The sequence below is a fragment of the Tenrec ecaudatus genome, chromosome 11 (genome assembly GCF_050624435.1).
Source record: "Tenrec ecaudatus isolate mTenEca1 chromosome 11, mTenEca1.hap1, whole genome shotgun sequence".
NCBI lineage: Eukaryota > Metazoa > Chordata > Mammalia > Afrosoricida > Tenrecidae > Tenrec > Tenrec ecaudatus.
In genome coordinates this window covers 5091575-5110369 of record NC_134540.1, presented here as the reverse complement: position 1 = coordinate 5110369, position 18795 = coordinate 5091575, and the positions used below count along the sequence as shown (strand labels likewise).

Below are 18795 nucleotides of genomic sequence, written 5' to 3'. Positions count from 1 at the left end.
TGTCACACACACACCCCACTCATGCACCCGTCTCTTGGACGACTCTCTGTCCTTTGACTTTATTTGCTCATGGCTGCTGTTGGAGGCCATCGAACCTGTTCTGGGTCACCCCATGGACAACAGAACGAAACACCGCCAGGCCCTGCACCATCCTAACAATTACCGTGACGCTGGAGCATATTGTCACAGTCACTGTGTCGATCCATTTTGTGGGGAGGCTCTCTCTTTTTCAAGGCCCCTCTACTTTACCAAGCATGATGTCCTCCTCCATGGACTGCTCTCTCCTCCTGATCACATGGGGTTATCCTTAAATGGGGATTGGAGGAATGGAAAGCTGGTGGAGGTTCAGGTTGGCTGTGGTGGTGCCAAGAGTGGTTGGTAGTCACCCAGTTCCCCTTCTCCAGCTATCGCTGTCCTTCCTGAGGCTCCCGGGCACAACTTTGTCTTCTGTTTTCCGCAGAACTTCCACCTAAATGACCTCAGCTGTTCTTCACAGCTACGGTCTCCTATGGAATACACCTTGCTGCTCTCATTTACAAAACACCCCCACCCCCACTCCCAAAGAGATCAAACAGTTTCACCAAAATTACGAGTGGAGCTCTCATCTGGGGTTACAATTCTAGAACCACATTTTACTCCTCTTTCTCTATTCCTGCAGCCAATGAAACGCCAGTTCCTGCAAGTTGTTTCGACAAAGTGGCTGTTTCCACTTCTTCCCCTCCACTTCCTTTCCCACCGGCCTGATTGGGGGCTCCATCGTGCCTTGCTTGAATTACAGCTGATGAGCTGGACTCCCAGAGGTCACTCTTTCCTTTCCCCAGTCCATCCTGCATTTTCCTGGTAGACTAAACATCGCTTTTTTTATGTCACTTCCTTGCTCAAAAATCTTCATGACCCTCGATTTCCTCCTACACTGAATTTAAACTCCTTTTCCAGGACTTCAAAGCTCCCCTTAAGGGGAACTCACCTCTTTCAGTCAACTACTCAAAAAAGAAAAAAAAAATTGGTTAGCCAACTCAAGTAAGAAGGTTCACAAAAATCAAGCTGTTCCTGGCTTAGCCCTCTGGCTTCCGCCTCATTGACTGCTCTCGCTAGATAATGCATCATTCCTAGCAGCACGTAAGCCTGCTGTGTAAGTTCACGTCTCAAACAAGAATCTTTCCTGGAGCTCTTGCTGCTCCCCAGCGGTCACCTTGACAAGGAGCCGACTCGCCTCTTTTTAACTAGCTTGACTCCGGCTTGTTCTCCCACACGCCTCTGAAGTGGCTGCTGTCGTTGCCGGGTGCCATCAGATGTGTTCTGACTCTGGGGACAGCATAGAACTGCCCCCAGAGGGTTTACTTTTCTTTATCTGTAAGCATTTTATTGGGGGCTCTCTACTACAACCCATCCATCCATCCATTATGTCAAGCACATTTGAACATATTTTGCCATCATCATTTTCACATTTTCTTTCTACTGGAGCCCTTGGTATCAGCTCCTCGTTTTTCCTCTCCCCCCTCCCCGCCCATCGGGTGTTCTGTCATCTTGATGGGAGCAGATCCTCAGGTCTCCCAGGGAGCTTCTAGGTAGGTTCAAACCTCTGGCCTTCCAGTTAGGAGCCAAACACTTAACCACTGCGCCACTGGGATAACTTTCCACTGAAAAGACTCATCCTAAATGCCAGGCATCAAGGGCCACCCTTCAGCGTCCGCTCTCAGCGGTATTCCACCAAGTTGACTCCTTCCTGAAACCCTTTCCTTGGATCCTGGTTTTCTTCCCACTTCTTGAGCAATTCCTTCTTCTTTCTGTTCCGGCTTCCCCCTCCTCTTCAGTTCCCAGCGTTTAGCCTTTACCCTTTCTCACTACTCTATCTGGACTCACTAACCAAAGAGTCTTCTTCCCACCACGGCTTGAGCTGCCTTCCCCGTGCTGGTCATGCTGGTGTGCTGTGCCAGCGCTCCTCTCTTAGCTTCCAGGAGAGCCCCTTTGCATGTGAAGTAGGCATCTCAAACTTAACATGGACAGAGGAGAACAGAATTCTTCATTTCCTTCTGCCACCCCGTTCCCCAACACATCTGCTTTATCTCAGGAGGGAACCACCCTTCTCCAGGTGTCTAAACTAGTAGCCTTGAAGAACTCTTTCTCACATACCACCCTCTCTCATCCAGAAGTAAGCCAAATTGGTTCGACCTTAAAAACAAAAAACCCCACAGGCCACCAAGCCCACATGTTCAACGTGCTAATCTAGTCCAAGCCTCACATGCCTTTCACTGCTAGCCGGCTCTCCATTCCCTTTGCATCCTGCTGGCAGCTGGAGACCCACCACTGGCTTTCCATTGCGCCCTTGACTCCACGCAGGGCTCACACTTTGCTTAGCTCTCATCTCTTCTGCTTCCGTACTGTGATCTAGTCCAAAGTAGAGGTCTTGCACCGCTCCTTGAGCAAGCTGTTCCGGACCTTATCCTTAATACACTCTGCCGAAAGTTTAACCCTGGTGAATGCACTTGGCTGCACTTGGTTCACACCCACCACTGCTCCTTGGGAGAAAGTTGAGGCATTCTGCTTCCATTAAGACCTGTTGAGTAGGGTCACAGGGAGTTTACATGACTCAAAGGCCATGGGTTTAGATGCCTAAGGTGCCCTTATCCAGATTGCTAACTTGCAAGTCTCAGCTTAAATGTCTCCTCCTCAGAGAGCCTTCCCTAAACCCCCCACCACAGGTGCTCCAGACTTTCCATCGCCCCCTTTAGCCTGCCAACTCTGTGACCTGGCTTCCCCATTGGCTTTACTCTGATCTGCATTCTTTGCATTGCCTTCTTTGGGGTTTTGGGTTTGTTTTGTTTTGTCCTGTCTTTGCAATCTTTGTTGGACTCTCCAGAATCGGAATGTAAGCCCTCTCTCTTTGAAGCCCACCATGTTCTTTGCTTATCCCTGTGCTGAAGAGCCCTGGAAGTGCCCTGGGCTCCACACTAAGCTCCTGGCCACCAGGTCGGCGCTCCAAACCGATCAACCACTCCACAAGAGGAAGATGACGCCGTCGGCGCCCGGAAAGAGGAAGTCTCGGAAGCCCAAAGGGACAGTTCTGTTCAGTCCTTCAGGGAGGGTTACTATGCATGGGTTTATTGGTGTTGTTATGGTAGCGCCAGCACCTGGAATAAGGCCCAGGGGGTGGAGACACAGAAACAACTCACTGCCATTAAATCAATGCTGATTCCTAGCACCCCATGTTCACAGGGTGGGGAGTCCAGTCTTACTCCTGCAGGGCTGCTGGTGCATTCAAATGGATGACCATGAGGATCTCAGCCCAGCACAGCACCACTGTGCCGCGAGGGCTCCTGGTCCATGGCAGGCACTCAGTAAATATGTGTCCCCTGGATAAACAAACTACATTTTTTATCAGTCCGCTCACAAAAATCTAGAAGTCCGTCTACCAGAGTTCATCACAGGACTTTTCACAGTGACCAAAACGGGTCCATCTCTAGGCCAACAGATCAATGCAATTCACACATACGGTGGCAGAGTGCACAGCCTAACAAGAAATGAAGTCCTGAAACAGGCCCCGGCATGGGGGAGCCTTGAAAATGCCACGCTGAGCGAAATGAGCCAGCCCCCAAAGCCTAACCACTGTGTGGTCTCATTGACATACTATAAGTACACACCTAGAGGCCGAAGCTTGTTAGGGCTACCAGACATGGGGGGGAGTTTCTGTACATGCAGCTGCGCACGAGGGCAGGCATGCTGAGTGGCACTGACTCATTCTCACTCATTAACGCTTTCCTGTTTGCCTGTCTGTGTGCGTCTCTGTGTGTGGGGTGTGTGTGTGTGTCTGTGTGTAAGAGAGAGAGTATTTGGTCTGTGTAAATTTTCCCTCCTCAGAAGATACAAGAGGGCTTCCAAAATTCTTTGGAAAATTCTATTATCTGTTCATTCCATCCACCCATGAAGTTTTCGACGCCCCCTCCTATGTGCTTGCCTGACCCCTGTCCCAGCCTCTAGCAGAGCTGATGCTGGAGAACGTGCTCAATGGACATACACAGCTAACATGAGGGCATGAAGCTGCCAGGGTTTGAAACCGGGGTCTGGACATTCAGGGTGCTTCCTCTGTAGTAACCCTTCAGCTGACACCAGAGGACTTTCAGAAGTTGGTGGGAAACATCCATGATCTTTTCATCCCGATTGTCCAAGAGTCTTGGGATACCCCACCCCAGCCCCCCTCATATTGAGTGACCCCTGAACCACCAGCCTGACGCCGGCCATTCCTACTCCATTGGCTCAGTAGGAACAGCTTCCATTTTCATCTGAAGACTGAGAAAACAGAAACCTAGGAGGTTCACGTGACTTGCTTAAAGTGACAGCGTGTGAAGTGGCCGGGCCTGGGCCCACCACGAGCAGCAGGTAGTCACAGACCCACCAGCCACTGGCCTGCGTGGCTGCATGCTGTGTGGGCTTCTAAGCCCCAGCTCTACTCTCTAACTGCAGGCGCCTGCTCAAGTGACCTCACCTCACCGAGCCTCTAAGAAGGGGGACCATGACACCCGGCAGGGCTATCTCAAGTGTGAAGGTGTGAATTATTGTTGCTGCTGCTGCTGACTCAGTTTTCTGCTCAGAGTGGCCCCACGTGACAGAGTTGAACTGACCCTTATGCTTAGCTCCACTGTAATCATGTGATCATTCTGGAGACAAATTGCCAGGTCTTTTCTTCTGGACTGGAGCCTTGGTGGCACAGTGGGTGCGCATGAAGCTCCTCACTGTAAAGTGAACAGTTCGAGACCACCAGCTGCTCTGCGGGAATAAGACACAGAGTGGCAGTCTCGGAAACCCACAGGGACAGTGCTACCCGACTACCACTGAGGGAATCCACTCAGTGGCAGGGAGCTGGAGTTACTGGTTTTCCCTGTGACATCTCTGGTAGATTTGAACCACCGGCCTTTCTGGTAGCAGCCCAGGGCTTAGCCGCTCGCTGAGCCCCCAGCGCTGCTCCTGAAGACGGGAACAGTGTCTCACGTAGTCCCCAGACATTGCGGTCACTCCACTATTCATGATAAAGGAAGGCCCTCCGTGGGATGGACTGACAGGCCCAGGGGCTGGACCCAGGGCTCAAACACTGCAGCCATTGAGAGGCTGGCCCAGGCCCGGGCAGTGTTTCGTCCATTGTGTCACTATGGGTCAGAGACAACTCCGTGGCACCTAACCACAATAGCACTGGTAGAGATGCATCTGCTTAATAATGGAGGAGCATTTGATGTGGTGAAGAAAACCCTCGGCTGCCCACTCCAATGCCAGGGCTTCCAAACACACCAGTGGGCACTCCCACTCAGTCTTACAGGAAACCGTGAGTCAGACCTGACTCAGCGCAGCAGGTAGTAGCTCTGGATAGCCGCTCTCCTCCCCACGGCCCCTCATATCCTCTTGCACCTGCACCTTCTTGTGTCCTGGGCCAAACCTGCTGCTCCAGGTCTGGGCATCAGTGTGGCGAAGGGGATGTGAAGCAAACAACCCGGCAGCTGTGGCCCCTGTTCTCTCAGCCTGGGGTCTCCTTGGCCAAGCCCAGGACAGGAAGGGGGTTCTCTGCTCTTGTTTGTCACCCAGCTGAGCTCATCCAAACACCTCTCTCCCTCAGGCATTATTCTCGGACCAGGAAGCAGCACGCTGTTTATTGAAAGAGTCACCGAGAAGGATGAAGGCATCTATCACTGCAAAGCAACCAACCAGAAGGGCTCCGTGGGGAGCTCGGCGTACCTCACGGTGCAAGGTAAACAGCTGCCTTGGGAGGGCAACCAGAAGCGGTGCAGACACCCATTTCCCTGTTTGTTTAACTTCCCACCTCCCAGGCAGCCCAGGCACTCCAGGCTCAGGGACTTGCCCTGGGAGGAGGGGATGGCCTGTCTGGTTATGTCTGCGCAGTCTCAGTTGGGGAAGCCGCCTCCCCAGAGAGACAAAAGTCAGCTGCTGCCATTCCCAGAGAATGGCTGGGGAGGGCCACACCTGTGGGAACCAGGCTCAAAGAGGAGAAAGGAGTTGGGTGCAGGTGAGGGGCGGCGGTGGGGGCCCCATATGCACTTTCCTTCCCCTTTCTTCTTCCGGTTCCCACCAGTTGGGCAAATGTTGCTCGTCCCAGGGTTTTCTATGCTGGCTTTGAACACGGAGTTAAAGCACTACCAACTGAGGATCAACAGGCCATTACCAGGCCACCTTCAAGGAAACATTCCCCGCCCTTCTACATGTCTGGGTCTACTCGTTGGTAAAACACAGGAGTGAGGCCTACCCTGACCCTGGGCCCTGGCCTACCATGTGGTGTCCATCCAGAAACAGCCCAGACCTCAGTTTCCATTCTCCAGTGACCAGAACTCCCCCAGACAGAAGGTTGCTGTTAGGTGCCAGTGAATCGGTTCTGGCCACTGGAGCCCTGTGCCCAACAGAAGGAAACGCTGTCTGGTCCGGCGCCTCCTCATAACTGCGCCCAGGCCTGAGCCCACTGTTGCAGCCACCTGTCCATCCATCTCCTTGAGGGCCTCCTCTTTCTGCTGCCCCGCATGCTGTCCTCCTCCAGGGACAGGTCTCTGCTGATAACATGGCCAAAGTACGGGAGCCAAAGTCTCGCCATCCTTGCCTCTGCGGAGCCTTCTGGGAAGTACTTCTTCCCAGATGGATGTTTGTTCCTGTGACAGTTCGTGGTACTTTCAATGCACTGCCCAGCACCACCATTCAAACACGGGGACTCTTCCGTCTTCCTTCTTCCGCGTCCAGCTTTCACACACAGGAGGCAACTGAAATAGCATGGCTCGGGGCAGGCCCACCTTAGTTGTGAAAGTAAGCTCCCTGTTTTCAACACTTTCAAGAGGCTGACCTCTTGACTGCTGCTTCTGTGACCACTGAAACCGTGCGCGTGGTAAAATACCACCCGGGCACCTCTTCCATGGAGACCTCGAAGGCACTTTGGGGCTTTCTGTGAAAGGATGGGACCTCTTGGGTAGCCTGTTTCCAGTTGCTCGCCAGTCAACAGCATGTGGGAGTGTTTGAACATGCATGTGTTTGGTGGGCACAGAGCGAGGGGAAGGGCGATTTCCTTCTCCCCTGGAAATCCATGCAGCTTTTAAAGATTCTAACTCTAAAAAAGATTCAAGGCCCCCAAAAGAGAGTACGGCCTTCCTGCACAAGGAGACGGAGACCTGAAACTTCCTGGGGGAGGGGGCAAGCCCCCCACTGTGGAGCAGGTTCCGGCTCAGAGGCCCTCTAGGGCAGAGTGGAACCACAGGGCCTCCAAGGCCACAATCGTTAAAGCCACGATGGCTGCACCTTTCTCCTGTGGAACAGCTGGCAGGTTTGGTCTTTTGGTTGGCAGGGTTCTTAGAGGGAGAAGAAGGTGGCATTCCCAGAATGCTTTTAGTAATGGACAGTCAACTTAGCCATGTTGTAAACTCTCTGGCATGTGTGCTCCTTCACGGAACAACTCGGCTTCTAAAGGGTGCATTGCTCCTTAGCATGTTTGCTTCGGAAGGTCGGCGGCTGACTTTTACCCAGGACCCCAGATGTGGCACGGAGCTTGGTGGAACAGCGCTGCCCTCGGGATGAAGCAGTTAGCTTCCGTAAGGATTACACCCGGAAACCCTAGGAGGTCATTCTCCCATCCTAGAGGATTGCTGGGAGTCAGAGTCAACTAGCGGGCAATGGGAGTGGGGTAGGGCTTACACCCAGGGCATTGCAGACCTGAGGTAAAAGCTGGACTCATGACCACTGCCCTCCACCTTCCCTGTGGACCACATTCTGTCCCTATTCTTCGCTAACAGGGAAGATGGGTCAGCAGCAGCCAGGGGTCTTAGGTGCATCTCTTTTATGTGAGGACGTCCTTGGGCCCTTCATAGACCCAGACAAGTTAATAGGTTGCCAAGTTAACAACCATTTAAATGTGGCTTCTCTCTCTTGCCTTAGTCCATCCATGTCTTTCTTTCCTCTGGCATGAAGGGGTGGGTTTTCGAAGTGGAGAAAGCTGGTAGATATGTACCATGTGTTCTAGGACATGAAAGTCAGTCATCAGGACTGATCAGCATCACATTATGGGTACCTCGTGCACACTATAAGGGTGAAGGGGAAGCACTGGTGACGTGATGGTGAGCTAGGTACTGAGAAGACTACACAAGACAAAAGGAGTGGTGGGTTTCCAAGGGTGTGAGGGATACATGGGGAGGAAGGCTACCCAGACAAAGGGGCCATCTGTGGGGAGGAGCAGAGAGCTTCCAGGAGGCCCCACCACCACCACACACATACAAGTTCATCACAGCCATAGTGCTAGGACCCCTGAAGGAGGGATGAGATGGAGCTGGAGAAGGAGACAGGAGCCTGGGGCTCCTGCATGAGAGTAAGAGGCAATCAGGAGCCACTGAAGGATTTTCAGCAGGATGTAACATGAAGACATCAAGCCCTGGCAGTGCAATGATTAAGTGCTTGCCTGCTAACCACAAGGTTAGTGGTTTGAATCCACTCAGTGGCATGCCCAGGAGATCTGCTCCCATTCAGAGGACAGCCTAGGAAACCCTACGGGCAGTTCTGTTCTGCCCCGTGGGAGCAAGGTAAGTCAGAGTCAGTTCAACTGCGCCCAGTAATGAAAAATACGGGGTTATACACCATGCTCCTTCGCTTTGGTGAGCTTGGTGAACCTAGTTGGAAGATTAAGGTGCACAAAACACAATTAGGGCCAGTTCAACACAAACACACATTTTACACTTCTCTCAAAAAGTAGAAACACTGGTTTATGTCAAAGACAGAGGGCGACCATGGAAAGTGCAACCTGTAGGGCAGGTCTTGTAGGTGTTGGATTGACCGAGTATAGTGGGCAAGAAGGGACATGACAGTAAGTGACACTCGACCATCAACAGTGATACCCCCTTGGCAATTGTTGTTGTTAGATGCTATCGAGTCAGTTCCACCCCAAAGGAAACATGCACGATAGAACGAAACACTGCCCGGTCCGGTGCCATCCTCATCATTATTCCGATGCTTAAGCCTATGAACACAGCCCCTGTGTCCTTCCATATCCTTGAGAGTCTTCCTCTTTTTCCCGGTCTTTCCATATTACCAAATATGATGTCTTTCTCCAGGGACTGGTCTCTCTTGACAATATGTCCAAAGTACGGAAGACAAAGTCTTGCCATCCTTGATTCTAAATTGGTCCTGTGGGGGGAGTTGAGTAGCCCACTGGTTCTTCTGATGGGTTGGTGCGTCTGACCCATGGCCTCATATCCCTTGGGTAGCTTTGGCCTTTGATATTACTACCCTGTTTCCCCAAAAATAAGACAGTGTCTTATAATAATTTTTGCTCCCAAAGATGCACGAGGTCTTATTTTCAGGGGATATCATATTTTTTCATGAAGAAGAATATGGTACACATTTATTGTTGAACTAAGAAAAGGAAATTTATTACCTGTATACGGTACGGTAGTAGTTGTCATCACAAAGCAGCATAACCAGACAAACTGTGAATCCTACAGTATCAAGAATTTCTTATTACCACCATTATTTCCATATACAACAATCTATGGTACATTTACTCATTTATTCAGTGACAGTCATGTCATCATCTTCTGGAACATCATCATAACAATCCAAACCCTTATTTTTGGGGAGATGCCTTATATTTCAGTGAGAGGCAAAACTAAGTAGGTCTTATTTTCGGGGGTGTCTTACTTTTGGGGAAACACGGCAGTAAACACTTCCCATCTCATGTGCCTCTTTCTTTTTACTCAGCATGGCCTCCAAGTGCCATGCCGTGGAGTTCTTGGGCCCTGTTTCTTGTAGCTTTCCTATCTTCCCCCTTGCTCACTTTCATCATGTTATTTTATATATTTTCGGACTGACAGCTGAATCCAACCTCTCTGCATAAAAGCTGTGGCAAGCTGAAAAACAATCTCATTTGCAATAGTCCAACCACATCTGAAATACTGTGGTCACTGATAAGAGTCCATACATGGAACCAATTATAGAATATAGCAGGGAGAGAGTAAACAGAAACCCCAAGTCTCATGGCCATTGAATTGGTTCTGATTCATAGCGTAGTGACCCTGCTTAAGTTTTCTGAGACTGGACATCTTTATGGAGGCTGACAGCCTGCCTTTGCTCCTCCACAGAGCACTTGCTGGGTAAAACTCAAGGGGGTTATTTCAAGGAAACTGTGTCACATTTTAACTGAAGAACTTATCAGAAGCTATGTTAGCATCATGAGTATTAAACGGCTAACTTCAAGGCTGACTGTTCAAGCCCCAGCCACTCCAAGTGAAAAAGATGAGGCTGTCTGCTCCCGTAAAGATTTGCAGCCTTGGAAGAGGGCATTTATAGAAGTCTAAATACAGGCATGTACTTATATAAATATATTTAACTATAACAATAGGGAAACAGATCTATGTATGTATATTTATAGGTTTCGTATTAAGGTAGCAGATGGACATTGGGCCTCTACTCAAGTTCTTCCTCAACACAAGAACACTTTGTTCTAATAGCCTGGCATTCCTTAATGCTCACCTTCCCAACATGAGCACTGAAAACAAAATGAATGCATAAGCAAATGTGATGAAGACAGCTGATGGTGCCTGGCTATCAAAAGAGAGAGTGTCTGGGGTCTGCAAGGCTTGAAGATAAACAAGTGGCCATCGAGTCAAGAAGCAACAAAGCTCACCTTTAAGAAGCACACCAGCCTTGTGATCCTGAGCTGTCGAAGGAATCAGGCATCAAAGACCCAGAACAAAAAATCATATCATTGTGAATGAGGGGGAGTGCGGAGTGGTGACCCAAAGCCCATCTGTAGACAAATGAACATCTCCTTATAGAAGGGTCACAAGGAAGAGACGAGCCAGTCAGGGTGCAGTATAGCACCATTGAAACATACAACTTTCCTCTAGTTCTTTAATGCTTCTTCCCCCCACTATCATGACCCCAATTCTACCTTACAAATCTGGCTAGACCAGAACATGTACACGGGTACAGATAAGAGCTGGAAACACAGGGAATCCAGGACCGATAAACCAATATTGAGAGTAATGCTACTAAGAGGGTTAAGGGATAGGTGGGGCGAGAAAGGAGGAACTGATCACAATGATCTACATATAACCCCCTCCCAGTGAGTCAAACAACAGAAAAGTGGGTGAAGGGAGACATCCAACAGTGTAAGACATGAAATAGTAATATATAAATTATCAAGGGGAAGGGAGGGAAGAAGGGAGGGTGGGGAGGAAGGGGGTAAAAATGAAGAGCTGATACCAAGGACTCAAGTAGAAAATGTTTTGAAAATGGTTATGGTAACAAATATACAAATGTGCTTGATACATGGATGGATGGATGGATTGTGATGAATTGTATGAGCGAGCCCCAATAAAATGATTTCTTAAATTTAAATATAAAAAAAGATTTGCAGCCTTGGAAACACTATACAGGGCACTGGGTTTGGGTTTGGAGTATTGCAATTAATAGAGCTCAGCGTTTAAGGGCTCACCTACTAACGAAACCGTGGGTGGTTGGAACCCAGAGTGGAGGGTGGGTTTGCACTCCCTATCATGTGGTTGTCAGTCCAAAGCTTACTGCACACTGGCAGAGCTCCACAGTGATAGACGGCTGCTAGAAAAGAAGCTGGCAGTCAACAAGAAGAGCGTGGGGTGACAAAAGATTTTGTTTTCTGTAAGTGTTTCAGGAGGAGGCATTAAACTTGTTTTTCAATACGTCAGAAAATATCACTAGCAACCAGTCAGATGGGTTTGTGGGTTTTAGCTCCACTTGGGAAACGGATGTGGCCTGGAGAGATAGTTCTCATAGGCTGGTATGGTGCACATCTTGGGAAAGCTAGCAAGTTTTGAGTTCCTTGAATGTCTTGAATTTACATAGGTCAGTTTTGTTGACTTCGAGAGCTGTTTAGGAGAGGGGATCTTGTCACCCCACCACACTTGAGAACTGAAATTGGGTTCTCGCCCTTGCATCTACATTGTCCTTGGTCTCACTGTAGTGGGCCATTTTCATCCCTTGCAGAGGGCCGTGTCACACTGACCCAGCTGGACCAGTTGAGTTTAGGGAGTGGAGCCAGGCAATCGAGTTGTTTCGGTGGCCGTGTTTCATGGGATTAAAAAAAGAGGCTTGTGCATTCGCCAGGAAGGAAGCTGTCTGCTCTTTTTATTTCCTTAGAAAGAGGACTCTTACACACGGAGATAAAACAATGTGTTATTTTTGTATCTGGAGAGGATGAATGGACCGTGGAGTCAGCGGAGCTTCTTTAAATAAGCTCAGGTCTTGTTTGGTTTGGACCCAGAGCGCAGCCCTCACGGAACTCTCCAGGGGAAATTCTCATATGAAGAACAACAAAACAGTTACTCATGCGAACTGAGTTTGGAGAGTGACATATGGCCCAGTGGAACTCCACGGCGTTGTTGCAAGGAAGTTGGGCCATGTTTTCATCCAAGAACTTAGTGAAGGCTATGCTTTATAGAGGGCCAAGAGTGGAGCCATTGTGGTCTAGGGGTTAAGGGCTCAGTTGCTAACAGAAGAGTCAGCGGTTCAAACTCACCAGCTGCTCTGCAGGAGAAAGATGTGGTAGTCTGCTTGCATAAGGACTACAGCCTTGCAAGCTCTATGTTCGAGTTGGTTTCAACTGATAGCCACTCGATGCACAAGAGAACGAAACAGGATCTAGTCCCCCTTGTTCACCTGTCCAAAGTAAGCAAGGCGAAGTCTCACTGTCCTCACTTCTAAGAAGCATGCGCTTACACTACCTGGAAGACAGATTGGTTTGTTCTCCTGCCAATCCACAGTATACTCAAGAGCCTGTTGACGTGATATGCCAAATTCCATTTCAGTAGAAGTATCTCTAGTCTAGTTTTAACCAGGAAGTCATCCAAATAGTGCTTGAAGCCCTAACATTCTTACTTGACACAAGGACTGAACCTACTAAAGCAAAAGTGCATTGTAGACCTGAAACAAAGAGAATCATTTTAAATGTCACCGCCTAACATATATACTCTTGAAAAACATACTTCACATTTCATCTGAGCACAGTATTTTCATACAAGACTATTCTGAAAAACTCAAAACCAAACTCACTGCCATCAAGATGAAGCCAACTCATCGCAACAATATAGGCCAGGATAGAACTGCCCTTGTGGATTTCAGAGACTGCAAGTGTTTATGGGACTGGACAGCCCCATCTTTCTCCCTCCGAGCAGCTGGTGGCTGAGAAATGCAGTCCAGTGTGTATCCGCTATGCCACCAGGTCTCTTGTTCTTAAAAGTGGTCCCAAATTGGTGTTCATTTGAAAAATAAACAAACTTTAGCTATGGAATCGATTCTAATTCATAGAAACAATATAGGACAGGATAGACTGCCGAAGTGAGTTTCCCAAACTGTCAATCTCTATGGGAGCAGAAAGCCTCATCTGTCTCCCAGGGTGCAGCTGGGGGTGTTGAACTGCTGGCATTACAGTTAGAGAAGTTAGATCCGAGGTGAAGCAGGTGTCCGGTTACTAGATCTTGAGTAGGAGGAGGTGACACTGCTTTGTGAGCTCATGGTGGTCAGGAACCCTGAGGCCAAGTGTACCCATAGGTATTTAATTTTCAATCACATGTAAATGTTTATTGAGACCTTTTCTGAACCAGTGGTGGAAATGCAAGATGAATGAGGAACACATCCTTCTCTTCAGGGCCTCCAAGTTTAGTGGGTAGCAACCTTGAGACGATTACATTAAAATGATGATCGCTCAAGTGGACAAGAATGATGTTGGACCCCCACCTCACATCATATACAGACGTTAACTCAAAATGGACCGGTGCTGTAAATGTAAGAATAGAAATGTAAAACTTAGAAGACAATGTCAAGGTAATTCTGAGACCCTGCTTTCAACAATGGAGCCACACATAATGACACCCAGTAGGGGCAACGACAGGTCAAATAGATACACTGACCTTACTCAAATTAACACACGTGTGTGTTACAGGCTTGTATCAGGAAAGTGGGGAGCAACTTCTGGAGCGGCATAAGATACTGGGTAATATATCTGATCAGGGCCCGACACTCAAAAAGTAGAGACTGCCTGCAATTCAACAACCAAATGACAGACACCTCAATTTTTAGAACGGGCATCTCCCCAGAGATAATCTACACAGCAACCGTACAGAAAAGGCAGATTAAAATATGCAAAGATGCTCAATGTCAGGTGTCATTGGAGAAATGCACAGTGTCCTACTTCCAACCTGCCAAGGAGAGTGTGATCAGAAAAGCAGAGAGCCCTAAGTGTGGGGGAGGCTGTGGAGAAATTGGAAGCCTTGCCCGTGGCTGTTGGGAGTGTAGAATGGCTCAGCTTTTGGGGAGAGCCCAGCGTCAGGGCTGGTGTGACGCTAACAGATGCGGAGAAAGCTGTTGAGGTCATGGGAAAGGCAGTGGTGGAACAGGGGTGCCGAGCAGCAGAGAGTACACAAGGCACACCACCTTCACCACCTCAACCCATCTCCTGGGCGCACCATCTATTTATTCCAGGAGGGAGGGGATAAAGTCTGGAAGGGCATTTGGCATAAAATACACTCCAGCAGGGTCAGCACCGTGCCATGACAGTGACCACGGGCTGTAAAATCTGTCAGGATCCCATGTTGGGGCGCACACGATGATGCCTGGACTTCCTCAGGCATCACGCACACTGATGTCCCTGGGGCTCAGCACCAACCAACCCCTAGCGATTAACACAGCCACCAGGTACGTATCCTCCGGCTTCCTTTTCTCACCCATGTGTGTCTGGGTTGCCTCACACACTGAGCTCATCAGCCATGTGAAGCAAGCTGAAGCTGGCTCTAGTCGGGCCACTGTCTGAGAACATGCAGCTACCTCAGGGAGTCGTCTACGTGCACAGCTGAAGCCTGTCCTAATGGTTGCTATTCATAAAGTGATGAAGGTGGAGCTATAGATGAGAGAGAGAGAGAAGAGCCAGCACTGCACATCTCCCTCCCTCACTCCTGGATCGACTACCTCCTTCCCATGAGACCAGAAGGACTAGGGGGTGCCCCGGCTACCATGGCAGAACGTTTTGATGAAGGACCCGATAGATGAAATCTAATCAAAAGCGGGAAATGCTAAATTTAAAAGAACTAGTGTTCCTGAACTGTCCATGGAGAAACCAAATCCAGACTTATGGGACCTACTGAGACCGCAGGAAGCCCCCAACCTACTGCTCTGTGAAAATCTTCAAACTGTGGACCCAGATTATCCCCTGGAATCATCTTTAAACACTGGGGTGGCTGAATCAGTAAAGAACGCCCACCGTGACAGGAGGAAAGTCAAGGGAAATAGAGGAAAGAGCTGGAGGCAAAGGGCATTTATAGAGGTCTAGATAAAGACATGTACATATGAGGATGGGGAAATAGATCTATTTGCCTATATTTATAGGTTTAGTGTTAAAGTAGCAGAAGGACATTGGGCCTCCACTCAAGTACTCCCTCACTGCAAGAATACTTTCTTCTATTAAATTGGCATTCTATGATGCTCACCTTCCCGACACAACTGCTGAAGTCAAAGCGGGTGAATAAGCAAATGTGGCGAAGAAAGCTGATGGTACCCGGCTAACAAAAGGTATAGCGTCTGGGGTCTTAAGGGCTTGAAGGTAAACAAGCGGCCATGTAGCTCAGAAGCAACAAAGCCCACATAGAAGAAGCTCACCAGCCTGTGTGATCACGAGGTGTCGAAGGGATCAGGTATAAGGCATCATCAGATCAAAAAAAATCTTACCATAGTGAATGAAGGGGGAAGTGCAGAGTGGAGACCCAAAGCCCATTTGTCGGCCACTGGAGATCCCCTTGCAGAGGGATCTAGGGGAGGAGAGGAGCCAGTCAAGGTGCGATGTAGCACCGATGAAAAATACAACTTTTCTCTAGTTCCTAAATGCTTCCTCCCCACCCCTCCCCCACTATCATGATCCGAATTCTACCTTGCAAGTCTGGCTAGAACAGAGGATGTACATTGGTACAGACAGGAACTGGAAACACAGGGAATCCAGGGCGGATGATACCTTCAGTACCAGTGGTGTGAGTGGCGATACCGGGAGGGTAGAGGGTGGGTTGGAAAGAGGGAACCGATTACAAGGATCTACATGTGACCTCCTCCCTGGGGGACAGACAACAGAAAAGTGGGTGAAGGGAGACATTGGACAGAGCCAGATATGACAAAATAATAATTTATAAATTATTAAGGGTTCATGAGGGAGGGGGGAGTAGGGAAGGAGGGGAAAAAATGAGGACCTTTTGTCAAGGGCTTAAGTGGAGAGCAAATGTTTTGAGAATAATGAGGGCAATCAATGTACAGATGTGCATTACACAACTGATGTATGTATGGATTGTGATAAGAGTTGTATGAGCCCCTAATAAAGCGATTTTAAAAAACCATCTACCATGAGCTTTGCTCCCTTTTAAAGGATTGCCTGTGTGAGATCAAACTGCCAACGCAACTCTAAACACAAGTGATCAGATTTGAGCGCAGCGTCTCAGTCAGTAGTGGTGAACTATGTGGTGAGGCATGGGAGGGATGGAAGGCAAGGAGCCATGAAGTCAGTTTCGGCTTATGGCGACCCCCTGTGCAACAGAAGGAAACCCTGCCCAGTCCCGACACCTTTTTCAAATCCACTGCCATGTGTGAATTCATGGTTGCAGCCACTGTTGTTGAGTATCTTCCTCTTTTTCCCTGACCCTCAAGACTTTATGTCTGCCGCCAGTGACTGGTTCCCCTCGCGGCATCCTTGCTTCTGAGCATTCTGGCCGTACTTCCTCCAACACAGATGTGCTCATCTTCCTGGCAGTCCATGGTATAGTTGATGCTCTTCGCCAACACAGTAACTCTAAGGCCTCCATCATTCTCTGGTCTTCCTTGGTCATTGCGAAGCTTTCCACGAATAGGAGGCGACTGAAAATATCCTGGCTTGGACCTGCGTGCAGCCAGTGTTCTTGAGCTGCACATGCAGAAACTGAGTGGGCTCTGTGCTGCTGTATGTTATCACCAGAACTCTAATTTTTAAAATGTTCTTAATGAGACAGAACACATAGCTAGTCCACTACAGCTGCTGGCAGTACCTTTTCCGTTTTCAGTGGGCGTGAGATGCGGAGACTGTTAATTATTCCTTTCCCTGCTAGTACGTTTTCATCCTGAAGGTATTTCCTCTACGTGTCATGAGATTCTTGAAGTGTGGAAGGTCTTGCACGCAAACACATCGGGTCTCGCTGAGAGGAATGCTGCCTGAGTAAGGCTTCTGGAATTAGACTTTGGGGGTCAACTTCCTGCCCGTGGAATGCAGTGGGAACATTCCCACAACCCGAGGGGGCCTCTCTCAGGACATTCCAGGAGAGAGGCATCTGCAGAGGTTTTATGGAGACAGAGTCATATCTTGAGATGCTATCAGGCATCTCCAACTGCCCAAGGCCATTGTACCCCTCAATGGGTCCCAACCAAATTCCACAGAACATTTTTACAGCCTAAGCAAGGGTGTCTGTGTGTGTGTACACGTACAGCAAGGCAACTTCGAGCCTCTTGTAGAGGAGGGGAACCAAAGCCGCTTATTAAATGTACACGTTCCCACCGTTGAGAATCAAGTTCACTGTACTTTGGATAGTCTTCAATGCAGAGAAACGCCACCATGCTCTGACAAAGCAGCAAATGAAGGTGTGCTCACCCATTAGCCCTCTTCTGAACAGGGGAGATGCGCCGTGAATGCAAGAACTAACATCCAGTATTCTGGCTGCATCACAGAACCTGGAACACAGGCCTATGGAACTGAGTCTCTAATCAAGGCTTACTATCCAGAACACAGCAAGTGTTTTTGGTTAGGCTTAACTGCAAAAGACAAACAGCCCAATGTAAAAGGGGGCATGTCACCACAGAAGATATACAGATTGCCAGTAAACATATGTAAAAATGTTTCATTTAAATGTTGTTGTTGGTAGGTGCTGGGGAACTGACTCTGACTCATCGCAACCTAAATCTAACAGAACAAAACACTACCCTGTCTTGCGTTTTCCTCTCAAATGTTATGCTGGCAGTCTAATGCCTTACCCCACAGCACCACCAAGACGCCCACTTAGCTGGGTTAAAAGCACAGTTTACAGGCTGTGTGACTGGGGGCAAAAGGACGCATCCATAGACCATGCCTCAATGTCCTCATCTGGAAAATGGGATGTTTAACTAACTTGTGGAGTTACTGCAAGCCGTGGGTAAATTAAAGGAGCCCCGGTGGCACCGTGGGTTGAGTGTTGGGCTGCTACCCACAAAGCTGGCTGGTGGTTCAAGCCCATTAATCTCTCCATGGGATGAAGATTTACAGTCTCTGAAACCCTACGGGGCAGTTCTGCTCTCTTGATAGCGGGAGTGAGTTAGTAGGGCTGTCGTGAGCCCTGGGTAAATGAATGCATGTCACCCTAGAAGAGCCGCTAAAACAGCAAGCACTCCGTGGTGGCAGCGAGCATGACTGTGCTGATTTCTCGCTTGGGGACTGGCTATTGTTTCTGGCAGGGAAACGTCACTGGTCCCAGCTGCCTGCAGCTGCATCAGTGGAAACCCATCACCCAGAAGCTCAGAATCTTCTGTGGTCTGGTCCCGACCTAGTTCTTACAGTACACCACCATCCGAGCGCTATGAATTTCCACCTCTGGGTTCTTACTTATGCTGCACCTTCTGCCTAATGCGCTCCCTGGCTGGCCACGCTGCAAATCAATATCCACTATAAACGCTACCTTTAAAAACACTAGGGCTTGCTTCCCAAGGCGTATCCTCTCTCATTTCATTACAGTTTCCTGCGTTTCTTGGTCAGATGGTAAGTGT

General features: G+C 49.0%; 1 protein-coding gene across 1 annotated transcript in view; it reads left to right on the top strand.

The window, feature by feature from the left end:
- The window catches only part of FLT1 (fms related receptor tyrosine kinase 1), a 179182-nt gene that overhangs the window by 118566 nt on the left and 41821 nt on the right, over positions 1 to 18795 (top strand). The window contains exon 15 of the mRNA XM_075562804.1: positions 5603 to 5734. Within this exon, the coding sequence (XP_075418919.1) occupies positions 5603 to 5734 (132 nt within the window). The remainder of the gene's footprint in view (positions 1 to 5602; positions 5735 to 18795) is intronic.